At 36.1% G+C, this 15,870-nt stretch overlaps 2 protein-coding genes across 2 annotated transcripts; both read right to left on the reverse strand.

Annotated features, from left to right (window-relative positions):
- Nucleotides 1-3,485: 3,485 nt before the first annotated feature.
- Nucleotides 3,486-14,954, reverse strand: LOC105250846 (HAUS augmin-like complex subunit 3). Its single transcript, XM_011257165.3, has 11 exons — nt 14,524-14,954; nt 14,248-14,448; nt 13,955-14,173; nt 13,694-13,880; nt 13,408-13,622; nt 13,202-13,330; nt 12,721-13,060; nt 12,411-12,640; nt 12,160-12,328; nt 11,940-12,075; nt 3,486-4,249 (listed from the first exon to the last, which is right to left on the reverse strand). The coding sequence occupies exons 2-11, from the start codon at nt 14,427-14,429 to the stop codon at nt 4,233-4,235; spliced, it is 1,824 nt and encodes a 607-aa protein (XP_011255467.1). The 5' UTR covers nt 14,430-14,448; nt 14,524-14,954; the 3' UTR covers nt 3,486-4,232.
- On the reverse strand, nt 7,872-11,859 carry LOC105250845 (GSK-3-binding protein). The gene has a single exon (XM_020027388.2). The coding sequence runs from the start codon at nt 9,374-9,376 to the stop codon at nt 8,801-8,803; it is 576 nt and encodes a 191-aa protein (XP_019882947.1). The 5' UTR covers nt 9,377-11,859; the 3' UTR covers nt 7,872-8,800.
- Nucleotides 14,955-15,870: the final 916 nt, after the last annotated feature.

Below are 15,870 nucleotides of genomic sequence, written 5' to 3' on the forward strand. Positions count from 1 at the left end.
AAGAAAGATTTTTTTGAAAGATGAATTCGAGAATTAAAAAAGAAATCAAAATTTGAAACTATCTTCATTCTAGTTCCATTAGCCACAAATCTCGGGCAACATGCCGGAAGACTAACTGTGATGAATATGTTAATAAGAATCGAAATCATTATAATATAATGCATACACATTGTTTTTTTTTTAACATGCAACTAGGTCGCATCGCGTTTGCTATCTCGCATCGAAATCTGTGTCAAGACAGACAAGGTCGATATCTGTTATTAGATGTTCGAATTGTTGACTTATGACATGTGTCGCTGATTGTGCCGAAAACAAAAAAGATTTATATCAAACTTGTCGCTTTATAATTGCGTATAAATGGAAAAAAACTTTGGACATTGATAAGAGATTTTTTTTATTGTTCGAGTGGATCTCTTGTTTCGTATCAATGAAAATATTATGTATTATTAGTATAATAATCTTGCGATAAATGTAGATTGTGATTTACGTTATCTCATGCATTTCGAGAATGACGTAACGTCTATTGATCCGACGTTTCTCGGTTGGATAATGATTGAAACTTGATGATTCATTATGAATCCGATTCACATGCGTTTATATTTTTTATTATTATATATATTAATAAATGATCAGATATTTTGCTTTATTTTACCGAAAATATCTCGAAATGTATATGATGAATGGAGTTTTCTTTCGATGATAGATATCGTTAAGCAAAAATCGCTTAATGTGAAACGCGATGCCGTCTCGCGTACAATTATAGCGCAAGGTTTTCTTTCAAACACTATAGTCGATGTAGAATCCTATTCTCAGTTTACAGACGACAGGCTCGAAGAAACTTGCCTGAAGGTCACGCAAACGTTACACGTATTATATAAGGTGCTATTTGTTAATGCGAAACATGATAAAAAGTATCTAGTTATCATCGACAAAATCAATTATAGAAATTGTTGGAACCAACATTGCTTCAGACTGAAAAAAAAAAACAAAAAAGAAAGATTTTATATCCTATATGAAAAAAGGCATGTGACCTTGAATTATTGCCGTTTTTCCGCGATGCCGATTGATTCTTTTATTGCGCTCAATTCTTGTTGTGAGCAGCTGTCATTTGCGATTATTACAAATTTTGACAGCTTGTGTGACAGTGAGAAATATATATACAATAATAAAATATGGGTCTACCAAAAGTGTGGAAACCCCTAAATATCTCGGAAAATATACGTTTTACAGAAAAGTGTTTCCAACAAAAGTTGTAGGGTTTAAGAAGATCTATATACTGATTCTATCAGTTTGACCTTGGATGGCGTCGTCATGGTCAGGTCAAGGTCACATTGACTTTTTTAAATGACACCCCCTACATTTGATTGCATATTCTTATAGCTTAATTCAAGAGCTTTCCAAAACACTATAATAATGTTCATTTTTATTAAGTACTTTGCGAGTTATGAGGGTTGAAATAATTTCTTAATTTTACATAAACCATAAAATATCTAGTAAACCATTCATTTTTCGATTATCTTACCTTCATACTTTTATGTACAAAATAATGAAAGGAATCAATTGGTGTAAAGAAAACATACAGTTGTTTTTAAGAAAAAATATGGAATTGTTAATTGCAAATTACATATTTTTTCTTAGAAACAACTATGTGTTTTCTTTACACCAATTGATTCCTCTCATTAATTTGTACATAAAAGTATGAAGGTAAGATAATCGAAAAATGAATGGTTTACTAGATATTTTATGGTTTATGTAAAATTAAGAAATTATTTCAACCCTCATAACTCGCAAAGTACTTAATAAAAATGAACATTATTATAGTGTTTTGGAAAGCTCTTGAATTAAGCTATAAGAATATGCAATCAAATGTAGGGGGTGTCATTTAAAAAAGTCAATGTGACCTTGACCTGACCTTGACGACGCCATCCAAGGTCAAACTGATAGAATCAGTATATAGATCTTCTTAAACCCTACAACTTTTGTTGGAAACACTTTTCTGTAAAACGTATATTTTCCGAGATATTTAGGGGTTTCCACACTTTTGGTAGACCCTGTATATATAATAAAAGGGAATAAATGGCGCGCGCTTTGCGTTGTCTAGTTAATTAAAATTCGCAAACTTTGCATCGAATCGCTTATTGTTATTTTTATCAGTTGATTGGAAAACCTTGATATAACAATAAAGAAATCAATTCTTTCAGGCAATTTAACTCTTTATCACAGTCCCTCTCCTTGGAGATGTTTTATCTTACAAACCGCTTAAATTATGTACAGTTAATGTGACAATATTCACGTATATTAGATACGTAATAAGTTATCGCGTATTTTCGAAAAATCGAATGAAAATGATATCAGATGAATATTTTCAAAAGAGTGATCTCGATAATCAAAAAATATCACACTTCGCTGAAAATGTACGTGATATATATATTGTATATTTATATAGAAATATACGAAAATATTACAAGAGAAAATTTTAAATACGCTCCGTCTCTCAGAAATTCTCTACATTATTATTAATAGACAAATATTTCTCGCGCGAATATCTCTATTAATGTAAAATTAACATCTATGTCACACGAATCGTGACGGCAGATGGTAGACAAACGTATAAATGGACGTTCTTGAATTAGGTCAAGCTAGTTTTCCACCGTTTATTTTCGCGCTGCGTATAACACATGCGTATCCATTGATTATCTCGGTTACGCGATAAAGCGAACAGCGAACGACTCGGTAAATAGGATTATCCGGGAAAATTTAATTACATAAAAGAAAAGTAAGAAATATATATATGCGTGTACAATCATACACACATATATACACACCTTTTCACATATCGATACGTGTGTGCTACAAATTTGCTTTCTGACGAAACGATCACTTTGTTAGCCAAGATTTCGTAATTCATAATTTCATGTTTGCATCGAATAAACTAATAATTAAATAAATAAAATAAACAGTTGAATTTACTTGTTGATTTGTTCAATTTCTAGAAACACAAAAGTACCGCCAGTATTCGATAAAATCTTCGACAATGACCACGTTGACATGACTCGCGAAAACAACCGACTCCCAACAATCTTTCCTTTCGAATGCTGTCTCACGATGACATTTGACTTTTCTATAAATCGAGCGAGCTTGTTAACCTTTCCAATCCCGGAAGTTTCTAATTATAAATGATAAAATATTTATGATTTACGTTCCAGTAGCAATTATTATACTATTAGAATATATATATCGCGCATAACATTTTGAAATATTATTTTTTTTACAATTCTCAAGTATCTATTATTATTAAGTACTATAAACATAGTATCATATTATTTAATTATAAAAATGAAATAATGAAAAGTGAATAAATATTAAAAAGATAATATAAAATATATAAAAATAGATATGGCAAGTATAATATTATAATATAGTCAGGCGCTGCCAAGTTTTTCAGTTTAAATTGTTTAAATTAAATTGTTTTAAAATGTTTTAAGTCAAGATTCTAAATAATAGTGTCATTATACATATACGCAACACAATTGTGTTGTATCGACAAAACAGCTGCCTCGTATCCGAAGAATGAGCATCAATTTCTAGAAGACACGAGTTAACATTAAATGACTTGCCTGAAATCGACAGCCGACCCTTTTCTTTCTGTCTCTAGTTGCCGCTTTCAAGCCAGAACCGTCGAATAAGTGGCTAGTAAAACTATGTTGGTTTCATTTTACACCCGCAAGGATCTTTAAGAACCATAATTTATAGCTGCTATTATTATTAGTCATTATCGTGCAGTCAACTCTTTTGTGAGAATTGTTAGGAAACATTGTAAACAGCTCTCTTGCTATACGTTGATGAGAAAAATCGAGCTTGCGAGGATTTCGCTGCGTATTAAAGGAAATAATGTTCACAGAACCGGGATAATAAACGCTCTTTGCAGGATATCAAATACCGTCGTGGAAAATCCAAGATATATCGCGGTTTCATGTAACACACGAACGGTTTATCACAGCGTTTCGCGGTTACCATCAACGTGAGATAAATCGACGAACGTAAAGCTAAAAGCAAATTTCTAGAAGCTGGCAGAGAATACCTTCAATGCGCGCCAACGATCAGAAGGCCAGTGAACTGCTGACTATACAGAGTATCCCGTTACTGTACCGCCGTTTCTGACGATGACAGACCTTCAGTTTGACGAAATGCTCGAAGTCAATATGTATTATTTAAATAAATTTCACGAAAGTTTATAAGGTGCTAAGCGCTGCAACATAAAGAAATTTGCAAATTTTTAAAATTAAATCAAGTCATATTACAATTAAAATCTATTTGAAATTAATTCGATTATAAAATGAAATTTCTCATCATTCGTTTACACAGTAAAGTATCTGTGACTCAAAATACGTTAGAATCTCGCGTAAGATAATTTTATAATTAATTTTCAATCTTCCGCCATCAATCAAATCGTTAAAGATCGCGTGCAGAGGAAGAACGATAATGACAAGGCATCCTATATGATGCCACGATGTATTTATGGCACGCTCCGTCGTCGGACACCAAACAGAACCGTTTGACGCCGATGTTTAATGACGAAGAAGGAAGTGCAAGAGGATCGGGTGGAAAGTTTTCGCGCAGTCGACAAGAATCTGCATGGAAACTTTGAACTTGTTTATTTTATACTTAAGACTTGTCGGACTTGCGAGCCCAACGATCACAACGAGATATAGTTTTCATAATGCACGATCCTTAACGACGAACTTAGAAAAGAACGAAGGATTGCGCTCACTCGTAATTATAAAAAAAAAAAGAGACAAAGAAATGACCAATGCACAACTTTTCCCACGCACACACATATATATACATACACGTTCGCACATACACACTCGTACAGGCATACAAGCATCCTTTTGTCGGAACTGGAATCTTGACGCAATTCGTTCACTCCGCTCGCGGTAGGTACGCGCAATATGTACTAATTGCTAAACTTATCTAATTAGCCGAATAAGGTGACAAACGTCGTCGAAAATCAACGCCGAAGTCACGAACGATCGTTTCTTAGTCGCTTCGTATCGCTATGTACAAGTGTGCCGTTTCATTGCGTCACCATGTCGCGACCGCATTTTACCATTGCCGTCTATAATAAAATCCCGGACGCTGCAGTTGTGACGTCACGCAAGCTCACGAATAATCGAAAGCTTCTACGAATTGATTGCGAGGTTTAAGAATAAAATGGACGCCGCGCTTTTTTCTCACCAACGACATTAATAAGTAGCAGTATCACACGTGGAATAGTAATCGTCTTCGATTTATTTATATATATATATATATATATATATATATATATATATATAATTGTGACGTCACACAGCTGCCCCCATGAGGATTTACTACAGATGTAGATCTTATCTTTATTCACACGCGAAACTAATCACGCGACAATGGAACACTATCACGCTGCGTACAATGATCTTACATGTGTGGATACAATGTGTATGTAACATCAACAGTGTCTCTCTTATGTATAGCGATCGATAGCGATAAGTAGCTATGCACTAAAACATGCACAGAAAAAGAGATATACATATATATCTATAAACCTATACGTTATTATTATACATCATGATATTATTATTCGTATATATTGTATTTAATGTGAGAAATTTTCTGCCAATTAAAGATTTATTCTTTCTTGAATGCTCTAAAATTGTTATTAATTATATTTGGATACACATATTTCGAATAATATTTTCAGGAATTGGATCAATTGGTTACTTCCTTCGATATTTAAAGAGTTAATTTAACATGTCATCTGTTGTTCGGATCGTTTAGTTTGGATTGCATCAGAAGTCTGTGTCAACTAATTTCGAATAAGCCAGACGCCATCGTTGTTTTGATTACATTAAGTAAAGAAAGAAAAATGTAATAAATCTACTGATAAATTCAAAGCGTATTAATATAATTGTTCAATATGATATTATTATATTTGTTTTGTAATGAAAGTTTATCTGAGCCTCGCACTGACTGCTGTTCATAGTCTAATTTTAAAAGAACGATCGTAGTTCGATACAAAAAAATCTCTTTACAGTGTTATATTTCGGATATTAAACACGCAAAACGAAAATTGTCAATTAATTCATAATTATTACTATTTGTTACAATTTCCCTCTTCTTGTTAAATCTGCATTAAGCATATTTGGCGTATTCGAATGCGAGAATTCTCTAATCCTCAAGGTGCGGAATGTAATACAGTCTGAGATTCCATCGTCAAGTAGTTTGCTACGAGAGGTAAATACAGCGAATCTTGTGTTCATTTATTGATTTACTTAACAAACGCGTCGAATCATTATCTCACGCAAGAACTCGTATGAATATTCTATAAATAGAGTTGCCGTTAGAGAATGAGAATATCATCTGCGAAGAAACCCGCAAGTTATGTAGGTGATAAAGATGAGTTGGCAGAGCTTCTCTTAAAAAAAAAAAGTATCTGAACGTTATATGAAAAATCTCAACGTTGTCAGTAAGATTCTTTAAATTTTGGAAAATAATATCCCCTTTAAAATACAACATCAATTTTGCACCAAATTCCAATGAAATCACGTAGGTAAAATATTGAAGGCGCAATTAGAATATATAATAGAATATACAAGTATCGAAAATTAAATGTCAAGTATCGAGTTCTGCTTAGACGTCACGATTCAATTTGTGCGAGCGAGAATCGCGGTTAGTATAATCAACGATCACGTCTTCGCATTATGTGGCGAAAATATTAGGGACGTGGTCGTTGAGAAAAATATACACGCTGATCTCATTTATTTTTTCGTGATATGCGATCGGACAAATCGACTGATACGAGACGAGATCGACTTTGATAATTTGGACTCGGTTTAGTTCCTGACACATAGCCGCGTCCTTAAGAATACAAAATATTGTCGTTTGGTGAAAGCAGCAAGAATAACAAAGAGGGTAGAAAGAGGTCGACACAAAAACGCTTACGCCTGCGAAAATATACCGTGAGAATTAAACTGAGATTTATCGTACAAATGGAAAAGTCTCAAAGTCTAGTTGAAAATACAATTTCATTTATTTATGAAATTATATATTCAGAAAAAAATAACATACATAATTAAAGTTCATAAACAAGACTCAGACTTGTTACGATTTTAAAATAAAAAAAAATATTACGAAATTCCATTTGATTATTTAGAGCAATTTTGATTTGCTCGAATATTAACAAAGAGATACAAATGTCAAAGATGTAGATAATATTAGTGTCGCGGGGAAATCGGTGGAAAAGAAAAAAATAGGGGGGAGCCGAGGTAGAAAAGAGATCGTGAGGGAGAAGGAAAGAGAACGTATGTGTCAATGTGGACGGCAAAGTACAGCGTAAAAAGAGACTTTCTATTACAGATATACCGTACCACGATCGTTATTATTTGTTGAAATTAAACTATAAAGCATTCGAGTGCCAGTCGCTAATTTTGATGAAAAAAATTATATCATACTAAACAAATGCAATTGTAATCATTCAATCGTTTGTCAATAAATATTTCTTTTTTCATCTAATGCTAAATAAACAATAGCTTACATTCGAAATTACTTGATATAAATGATCTTGATGCAATTCAAACTAAACAACATTCTGCACAAATTCACAAACGTAAAATAATGTGGAAAATCAAAAGGAGTAATTAAGTGAAAAATCGTTCTAAAAATATTATTCGAAATGTATGTGTATACAAATATATAATTTTGAAGCATTAGAAAAATGCTACAATTTCTCTTTTAAGTTTTCTTAAATTTTAAATTCTTTTCATTACAAGTAAAAAATAACAAATCTTTAACCAACAAAACTTTTCAATATACGAATAATAATATTATAACGCACAATTTTTTAATCTTTCTTCTCTGTATCTACAAAAATTCATTTAGTACTTGAAGCAATAATCAAGAATTCGCAACGAATCAGCTGTTGAAGTCTATACTGTGATAACAATATTGTCGGTATACATATTTTAATAAACATCGAAAACGTATCGCTCAAAAAAATAATACTATAAAAAAACGATATTTTTTAAAAGCAATATACAAAGAAATACATCCCTTGTGTATGGATTATCGCCAGCGATATTTTTCGATAATCTGAAATGTCAACAAACATAATCAACAGAGTTCTGAAAACATTTCGTATACGGATTCTGATTGTGAGTAATAATCGACTATCGAGTTGTCGTTAACAAAATTAATAATTATCGCCAGCGATATTTATCTACTCGAGATACGACATATATCGTTAACACAGTACAGAGCAATGTTATGTTACGGGAAAGGAACATCTCCGCGTACGCTCGCGTCTTGCATGGAGTGAGTGGCGGCGCGGCCATAAGTCTTCCACGTAGGCCCGCGTCGAGCGTCGATACGAGACGACGGCGATCTCGGCCGAGGCATTACGAAGCGAGCTTTAACGCGCAGCGCCGACAACGCAGCGTATTTACAAACACGGCCATGTAAGGCGAGTTCTCGCCTAATTGTATCTACGCGCTCGCGCTTCTCACCAGCTATACGCCTCGCGTTGACTCCCACGTTTTTCTTCCGCCGAGAGACGCGAAGAAAACGCGCGTCTTCGTGTTTCCTCGCCCTCTCTCGAGCCACTTTTCTGAACAGTTTGTCGCCCCAAATCACAAAGGAAAACGGACCATTTCGGGAGAAACGTCTGTAAAGTTTTCAAAAGAGTAGTATTCAAAGGTACCATTCACGATGAGAACAATAATAAAGTAAAGTCGGAGAGAATTTTTTTCGAGCACTCCCGCCGCACACCTCACAGTTCCAGGGGCTCGTACATCGGCGGTAGAGGCTCGTCCTCGGAATCGTAGAAATACGGTTTCCTACGGTAACCGCCGTTGGATCGTCGCTCGTCCTCGTCGTCCACCTCCTCGTCTTCGTCCACCTCCGAGCTCGAGAACTCGTCGAGGTTCGCTTGCAGCCTCTTGACCGCCTCCTTGATGAGGCCGCCCTCGCGCAGCAACTCCTGCAGCACCTCGTACGGGTCGTCGTCCACCCTGTTCCTCTCGGTCCTCTTCAGGTGGCTGTGATAATGATGATGGTGACCGGCGGTTACGTGATTCTGCTGTTGGTGAGATTGGCTGCTGGATCGCAGGCCGCAAACCTCGCAACCCGCCGCCGGGTCTGCCCAGGAACGCGCCGGTATCCGGTACGGCGAGGGTCGGCTGTTCTTATGACTAACGCTGGACTTGGCCTTCAGGCTGGACAGCCGCAGATTTTCCTTGATCTGCGACACCAGCAGGTCGACGTCGCGCGTCAGGAATGCGTCCGCCTGCGCCGCGCCGTCCGGCATCACTCCGATCAGATACGTCGTCTCCTCGGCACTCGGCATCTTCTCACTGTCTATGTTTTTCCGAGAACACGGATGTTTGAGCTGCAAGCTTACCACCGCTTGGTAGTAAATACGCAACGGAAATCTGGACGGGGGTTTCTCCCTGTGTTGTTATTGTTGTTGTTGTTGTTCCCTCTCTTTCTAGTCTTAGACGTTGCGTCGTCCTTTTCTTTCCGCGCTGATAAATCTCTCTCTCTCTCTCTCTCTCTCTTTCTACCGATGTATCGTGGGTCGACGTTCTCTCGTCGACAACACAACAATACGGACGGATCGTGAAGGTAAACAGAGAGGAATAGAAAACACTGCGTGCGACTTGTTCCTGCGGAAAAACAGTTGTCAACAATTGAAAAATAGCGGAAAGACTTTCTTCCGAATGAGGAAAACTGCGAGCCTACTTCTCCTTCTCCCACGATGAAAGGACACTGCCGTTGTCGCTCTCCGATAATTAACGCGAGTCGCTCTCCCTCTCCCGTCGCCGACACGTCAACAATAATATACGACAGTGGCGTATATATATGTCGTATCCGGCGACGCGTTCCAGCCGTGCGTAATCGGACGGGACGCGCGTGATTCACCGAATAAATACGCGGGACGACACTCTCTTTCACTTAACGTGCGCTTGCTTTCGAAACAACGATGACGACGACGACGACGACGAGTCGTGCGTCGAGGCGCGTCTGACTGTTGAATGAATGTCGCGCGGCTAATCTACGCGCATAAACAAACGCACACTAGCGCGCCGCGCAGCAGGTACGTGTACACGTACACGTATATGCACGCACACACTCGAGTGGAGAGACGCTACCACCAGCAGCGCATTGTTTTGCTTCCAGAGACGATCGAATACCCGAATCCTCGACGTTCTCTCTCTCTTTCTCTCTCTCTCTCTCTCTCTCTTTCTTTCTTTCTCTCCTCGACGACGAATCAGTGAGACGAATTGCACAACGCGCACACACGCATCGACCCCGCTCCGATGAGGTAACGCACCAGGGGAGAGAAAGGGGAGAATCCGCGCGGTGAGAGCGAGCCGATGATTCGCCTCGACTCGGAAAGATAGTACCTCTCGCACTCCCACTTTCGAATGAAATATATATATCGCAGAAAGTTCAAGAATGTCTTACTACACCTTGTATCTCTTATTTTTATCGAGGTAGTTATTACAATTCCGTACGCCGATTATTCTCGTTTCTCACGGGGTTGCGAAACTAATCGAAGCAGGCACGCCTCGTATAGTTTCGGCCCGAGTATGAATTGATTACCGGCACTATTCTCACAGATTTCGAGTCTTGATAGTCCTCGCCTCGAGGTAATTTACGATTTATCTCCCGTCAAGGGAAATGTTGACAGGTATCGGACTGTCAACACACACTCGTATAACAGAATGTACACACACGGCGCGTTAATTGTTAAATGTCGCCTCGCGTTTTCTCCTCTGTCTCTTTCTCTCTCTCTTGTTTCGCGTCCGCCGTCGTGACTTATTGTTTCGCGCGACAAGCAGGTTCTCTGGCGCACACGAGCGGAGCCTACGACAGGCTTGAACGAGTTCGAAAGAGCGAAGAACGAGCGGTCGTCCGTTTGCGTCCGCCAGCCATGAACCTTCTACTCTGTTATTATTGTTTTGGTCGGGCGGCGCATGCGCGTTGCCTGTCCCACTCTGCCTACCCGGCGCCCCTCCGTCACGGCGGTCGTGTAAACAAACCGTTAACTCACGAGCCCCGGCGAATCGATAATACTCCTCGCCACGCCGCTTCCCCGTTCCGCGATCTTTCTCTCTCTCTCTCTCTCGCCGATCTATCTTTTTCCCTCCCTCCTCTCCACCGTCTCTCTTCCTCGTGATTTTATTCACGGGGAAAATGACGTGTACCGCATCGCTTCGAGTTCCAGCCTCTGCCTTTTGTATTTATCTCGCGAGGAACGCCGCGAAATATTTTCGAGACGCGTATCGTTTGCTTATGACCTTTTTGTGTACATACGTACATATATATACGGCTCGGGAGCGGGGCACGGTTTGAACGAAATACTATATCGATGGAGAGGGGAGGACGAGGAGAGGAGAGCGGAGGACAATATCGATGAGAGTAAGGGGGAGAGGGAGGGACATCGATGCGCGCGGATCAAGGTTACACTTGGGCACTTCTTCTACGTCATCTCTCGTCGAGTTTACACTCGACATACGCATGCGCGCAGCGTGCACGCATACACGCACGCATCCTTGAAACGAATCATTCATTATCGCATCCACGTAACGCGCTGCATGTGTCATGTTTCTAAAGATGCAAAGACAAGCAGCATTTTTTTCCTTCTAATAGCATTAAAGAATTCGAGGAGGATTAGAAGAGAGCGAGATCAAATTTGGCGCAATGTGCGATATTTTGTAATTTATCGAATATATTGTATTGTATTGTTTTAACTTATGATTTTAAGAAATATAAAAATATACGGAAACACTAGTACAGAAAGAGTATTCATTGAAATCTATACAATTCAATCAATTGATGATGATCAATTCCTTGACTTATAATCGACAATTTTTAAAATTCATTAATTTACAAATTCGGCTTACTTTCCGTAATGTGTCCAAAATGAGATTCGTTTGCTTTTTCTTTCGCTTCCTCATATCTCATTCTTAACGCATCTGGCTCTGCCAAGAATCTCTGCCATAAAATGTCCTTCTCGCGTTCTAAATTGGTATCCATCCTCTATAATATGCCAATCATTAGCAAACAATAATCTAATATTTCAAATCTAATGATTCATTAAACATAATATAATTTTTATTGTACCATTTGTTCTTTGAATTGATTTCTAATCCTTGTTAAATCTCCTTGTATTTCTTGAATGATTGCGGATATTTCTTCGTATGTATTGCTTATTTCATATGAAATTGGCCTAAAGCTGATTGTCGGCCCGTTTTGTATCTCAGCCATATAATCCTTGTTAACTTCATCCTCTCTAATTTGATAAGAATTGTATAAAAATGACATACTATATTATTAGTTGTATTGTAATATTACTAAAGTAAAATTGTACTTACAATTTTTGTAATTCATCAATTTTATTTATATATGTTTCCAACATAAATTTCTTCTTCTCCATATTATCAACCATTAGGTTATCATATCTTTTCAATGCCAAAGAAAATGATTTGTCCGAAGTATCGTTATCGAGCATCATGGAAGTGAATATTTGATTAAATATATTATAAGTATTTGAAGATTGTGCGATGACAGTTGCATATTCGTCTTGTTGTTGTTGCATGACTTCCTACATATTTTATGTATTTCTCATATGAATGATGAAATTATTAAAATACTGAGAGAAACAGTGAAAAGTGAATTACTTACACATCTTGTAGAGGACAGTTTATATTCTGTAGTGATGTAATGATGAGCATCGGCAATAAATTCAGCAACCTCACGTAGAGAACAAAATTGCATCTCCATTAACATACACAGTAAATCCACATAAACATGTCCATGCTTTACTGCGAGAGAGTGTAAATTCCTGAGTTTTTCTAGACGAGATTTTCTGCGTTCGAGACGAGCAAGAGCATCATTCCTCAAGATTTTTAGCGTCTCCATTTCTGCAAATTGTACTACTTCTTCAGAAAATTGTTGATCCCGTAAAAGTTCGACATTCTGCTCCAGGAAATCTCTTTTCATGCTTAATGTCTGTATTTCATCTCTGTTAAATAATAAAACATTATATTTAAATATAGTGTTTCTCCTTTTTCTTTCATGCTCAAATAATAAGATGACTTTGATTGTTTTAGTGCAAAATTGCCAAAATTCTAAGCAACCAAATATTAATAATATTGTTACGTACTGTAATTTACTATCCCCAGGTACCTTTAAAATTCCATCATTACAGATATCTTGCACACACTGTAACATTGCTTTATAAGACTCCTCTTGCACATTAGCACTAATGTCTTTTATTCTAGAATTTGTCAAGCTGTAACAAATAAAATATATAAAATGAATGTGTGTAGATGTTATACTTAATAAAATTTTTTAAGGAATAATACTTACGTGGTTTTACATAAAAATAACTCGTACATTCTTTCATCAACTTGTTTCTCCCTACTATCATTTATTAGAAATATATCCAAATTTTCTTCTTGCTCTTTTTTACTATTGTTTTCAAATTGCTTTTTTATATAAATACTTAGATAATGATTATAAAGTTCTACTTGTTTAATAAACAAATCTATGGGCATTTGCGACCATAATATTGGATTACCTTGCTAGAAAAGAAAATGGAAAATAATAAAATGATTGAATAATGAGAATCAATTATAGAACTTGAAATAATTACATTTTTAACAGCATCTGCATATATATTCAAAAGATTATAAACATCCTCAGAGAATTGAGAATTATTTTTGTCAAATTCTTTCAGAATTACACTACAATCATCATATGCTTTTTCTGTTTCAATCTGTTCTTTAGCCAATATAGTTTCCATTTCTTCAATGTCATCATCCAACTTGTTCTCAATACCCCTACAACAAACATATGCCTTTATATCATTTAATTAACAACAAACATCTCAATACACAATTTTCTATGTTCTTACTTTAGATTTTTTGTGCTATGCTTCAATGTTTGAAGATATTCCTCGCTGTCTTTATAGCTTTCCTTCAATGTTTCATACTCTACAAACAAATCTTCTCTATATGTATCGTCTATACTGACAAGTTGGAGCAAATCTGTATATTCTTTGGTTGCTTCCTCCAACGCAACATCCAATGCTTCATTTTCTAGCCACTCGCCAGCATTTTGCAATGAATTTTTTCTGTAAAGAAAAGAGATAGACTGTTGTGAAATTCTATTCTTCAATCAATCATAACTATGCAAAGGAAATCTTACAATTTTATTTCCTCAATAGAGAGGACATTGGCGTTGCTCACATTCTTACAGAACCACTCCAGAAAAGGCTGCGTGTTAGGATCGTCACAGACCTTGCTCAAAATCTCCGATGTGATCCCCGATGACAGATCCGGTCGTAGCCCACAAATCTTATCATAGAGCTGTTTACCGGTAACGCTCATCTTGTCTTTTTATAAATATCTGTCACAAATTCTTTCTTTTTCTTGTTTGTTTGAAAAATATCATGTTTTACAATGTCTTGATTGGATAACTTACCTATCTCATCTCACAACACATACTTTCGGTTCTCCGCACGAAGAAATTTGAATGGTTTTTCGTATATTTTTTATTCCCTATAAAATCATTGAAAACCAAATGCGACCTCTAGTCGCACACATAGATATTAGACCCTAAGGATAATACAGTAATCGTTCATGTTTAACATTGACTTAACTCATGATATCCAATGCACGACAAATTATACTTGCGTTGATTAGTATTCATCAACACCGAACTGTTAATCGCGAATACAACACTTTCACACATTTTTTTCGCAAAGAACGATATACGAAATACAATATTTCGCGCCTCGCGTTTCACACAATGCGGCAACTTTTTTGTTTAGTATCGCCATCTACATTCGCGTTAAACGCCAGAATTACGTAGTCAAATACTTTTCGATTGCCGGTAAAATCATCATTTTGTGCATGTCGGTAAATTGTTAGAATCACGTCGGTAAATTGTTAGAATCATGTCGCGCAAGCATGATCTTTTTATTTGTAGTATAATAAAATATGTAATTAAAAATTCATGTAAGAAACGTATTTTTAATCAAATTACATATACTTATTCCGTTACTCTAATACTTGTACGTTAACAGATTTAGGTTACACACATTGCATAAAGCTTCGATATTTTGCAATCTCAATTTGGAGAAGCACGTGCATTCCTTTCGATAAATGTCCGCACAAAAATACATCGCATTCATAATTCACTCTTATATTTAAGATCCTCTTAAGTAAGTTGGAAAATACAACTATTTTACTAACTGAACGGAATCTCAAGACGCGATCTAGATTATTTTAAATATAAATATATATATATATATATATATATATATATATATGTATTTATACATAAATATATATGTATATGTATATACATAAATGTTTCGTGTCACGATAAATCTTGTAAAATCATTGATCTTTAATAGTATCTCGTCAGTGAAAAAAAATGCTTTCGAATGTTACACTTTATGTAGCAAATTTTTTATATTGTTCTATTACAATTTTCATAACAGCAAAATATTTAATGCTTGATGCTTTATATGTATATATAATACAATGTGCTAAATTATAAAGTGTAACATAATTAAAAAGTATTACTATTATTAGTCGACTTAATTGCAAGCTATTCCTAATTACTACACATGTTTATTCGATGCATCTTCTTCTTCAAATCTTTGCAATGTTGTGATCTGTCGCATTCCCAAGACTATAGGGACTCGTGCTTCTTTCTTCTTATCGTTTTATCATTCTTTTACTCTCTTCCATCTTATTCAAAATATATAATAATTATTAACTAAGTATTATAATATATTATAATATAATATAATTATTATAT

The sequence above is a fragment of the Camponotus floridanus genome, unplaced genomic scaffold (genome assembly GCF_003227725.1).
Source record: "Camponotus floridanus strain SB8 unplaced genomic scaffold, Cflo_v7.5 scaffold68, whole genome shotgun sequence".
NCBI lineage: Eukaryota > Metazoa > Arthropoda > Insecta > Hymenoptera > Formicidae > Camponotus > Camponotus floridanus.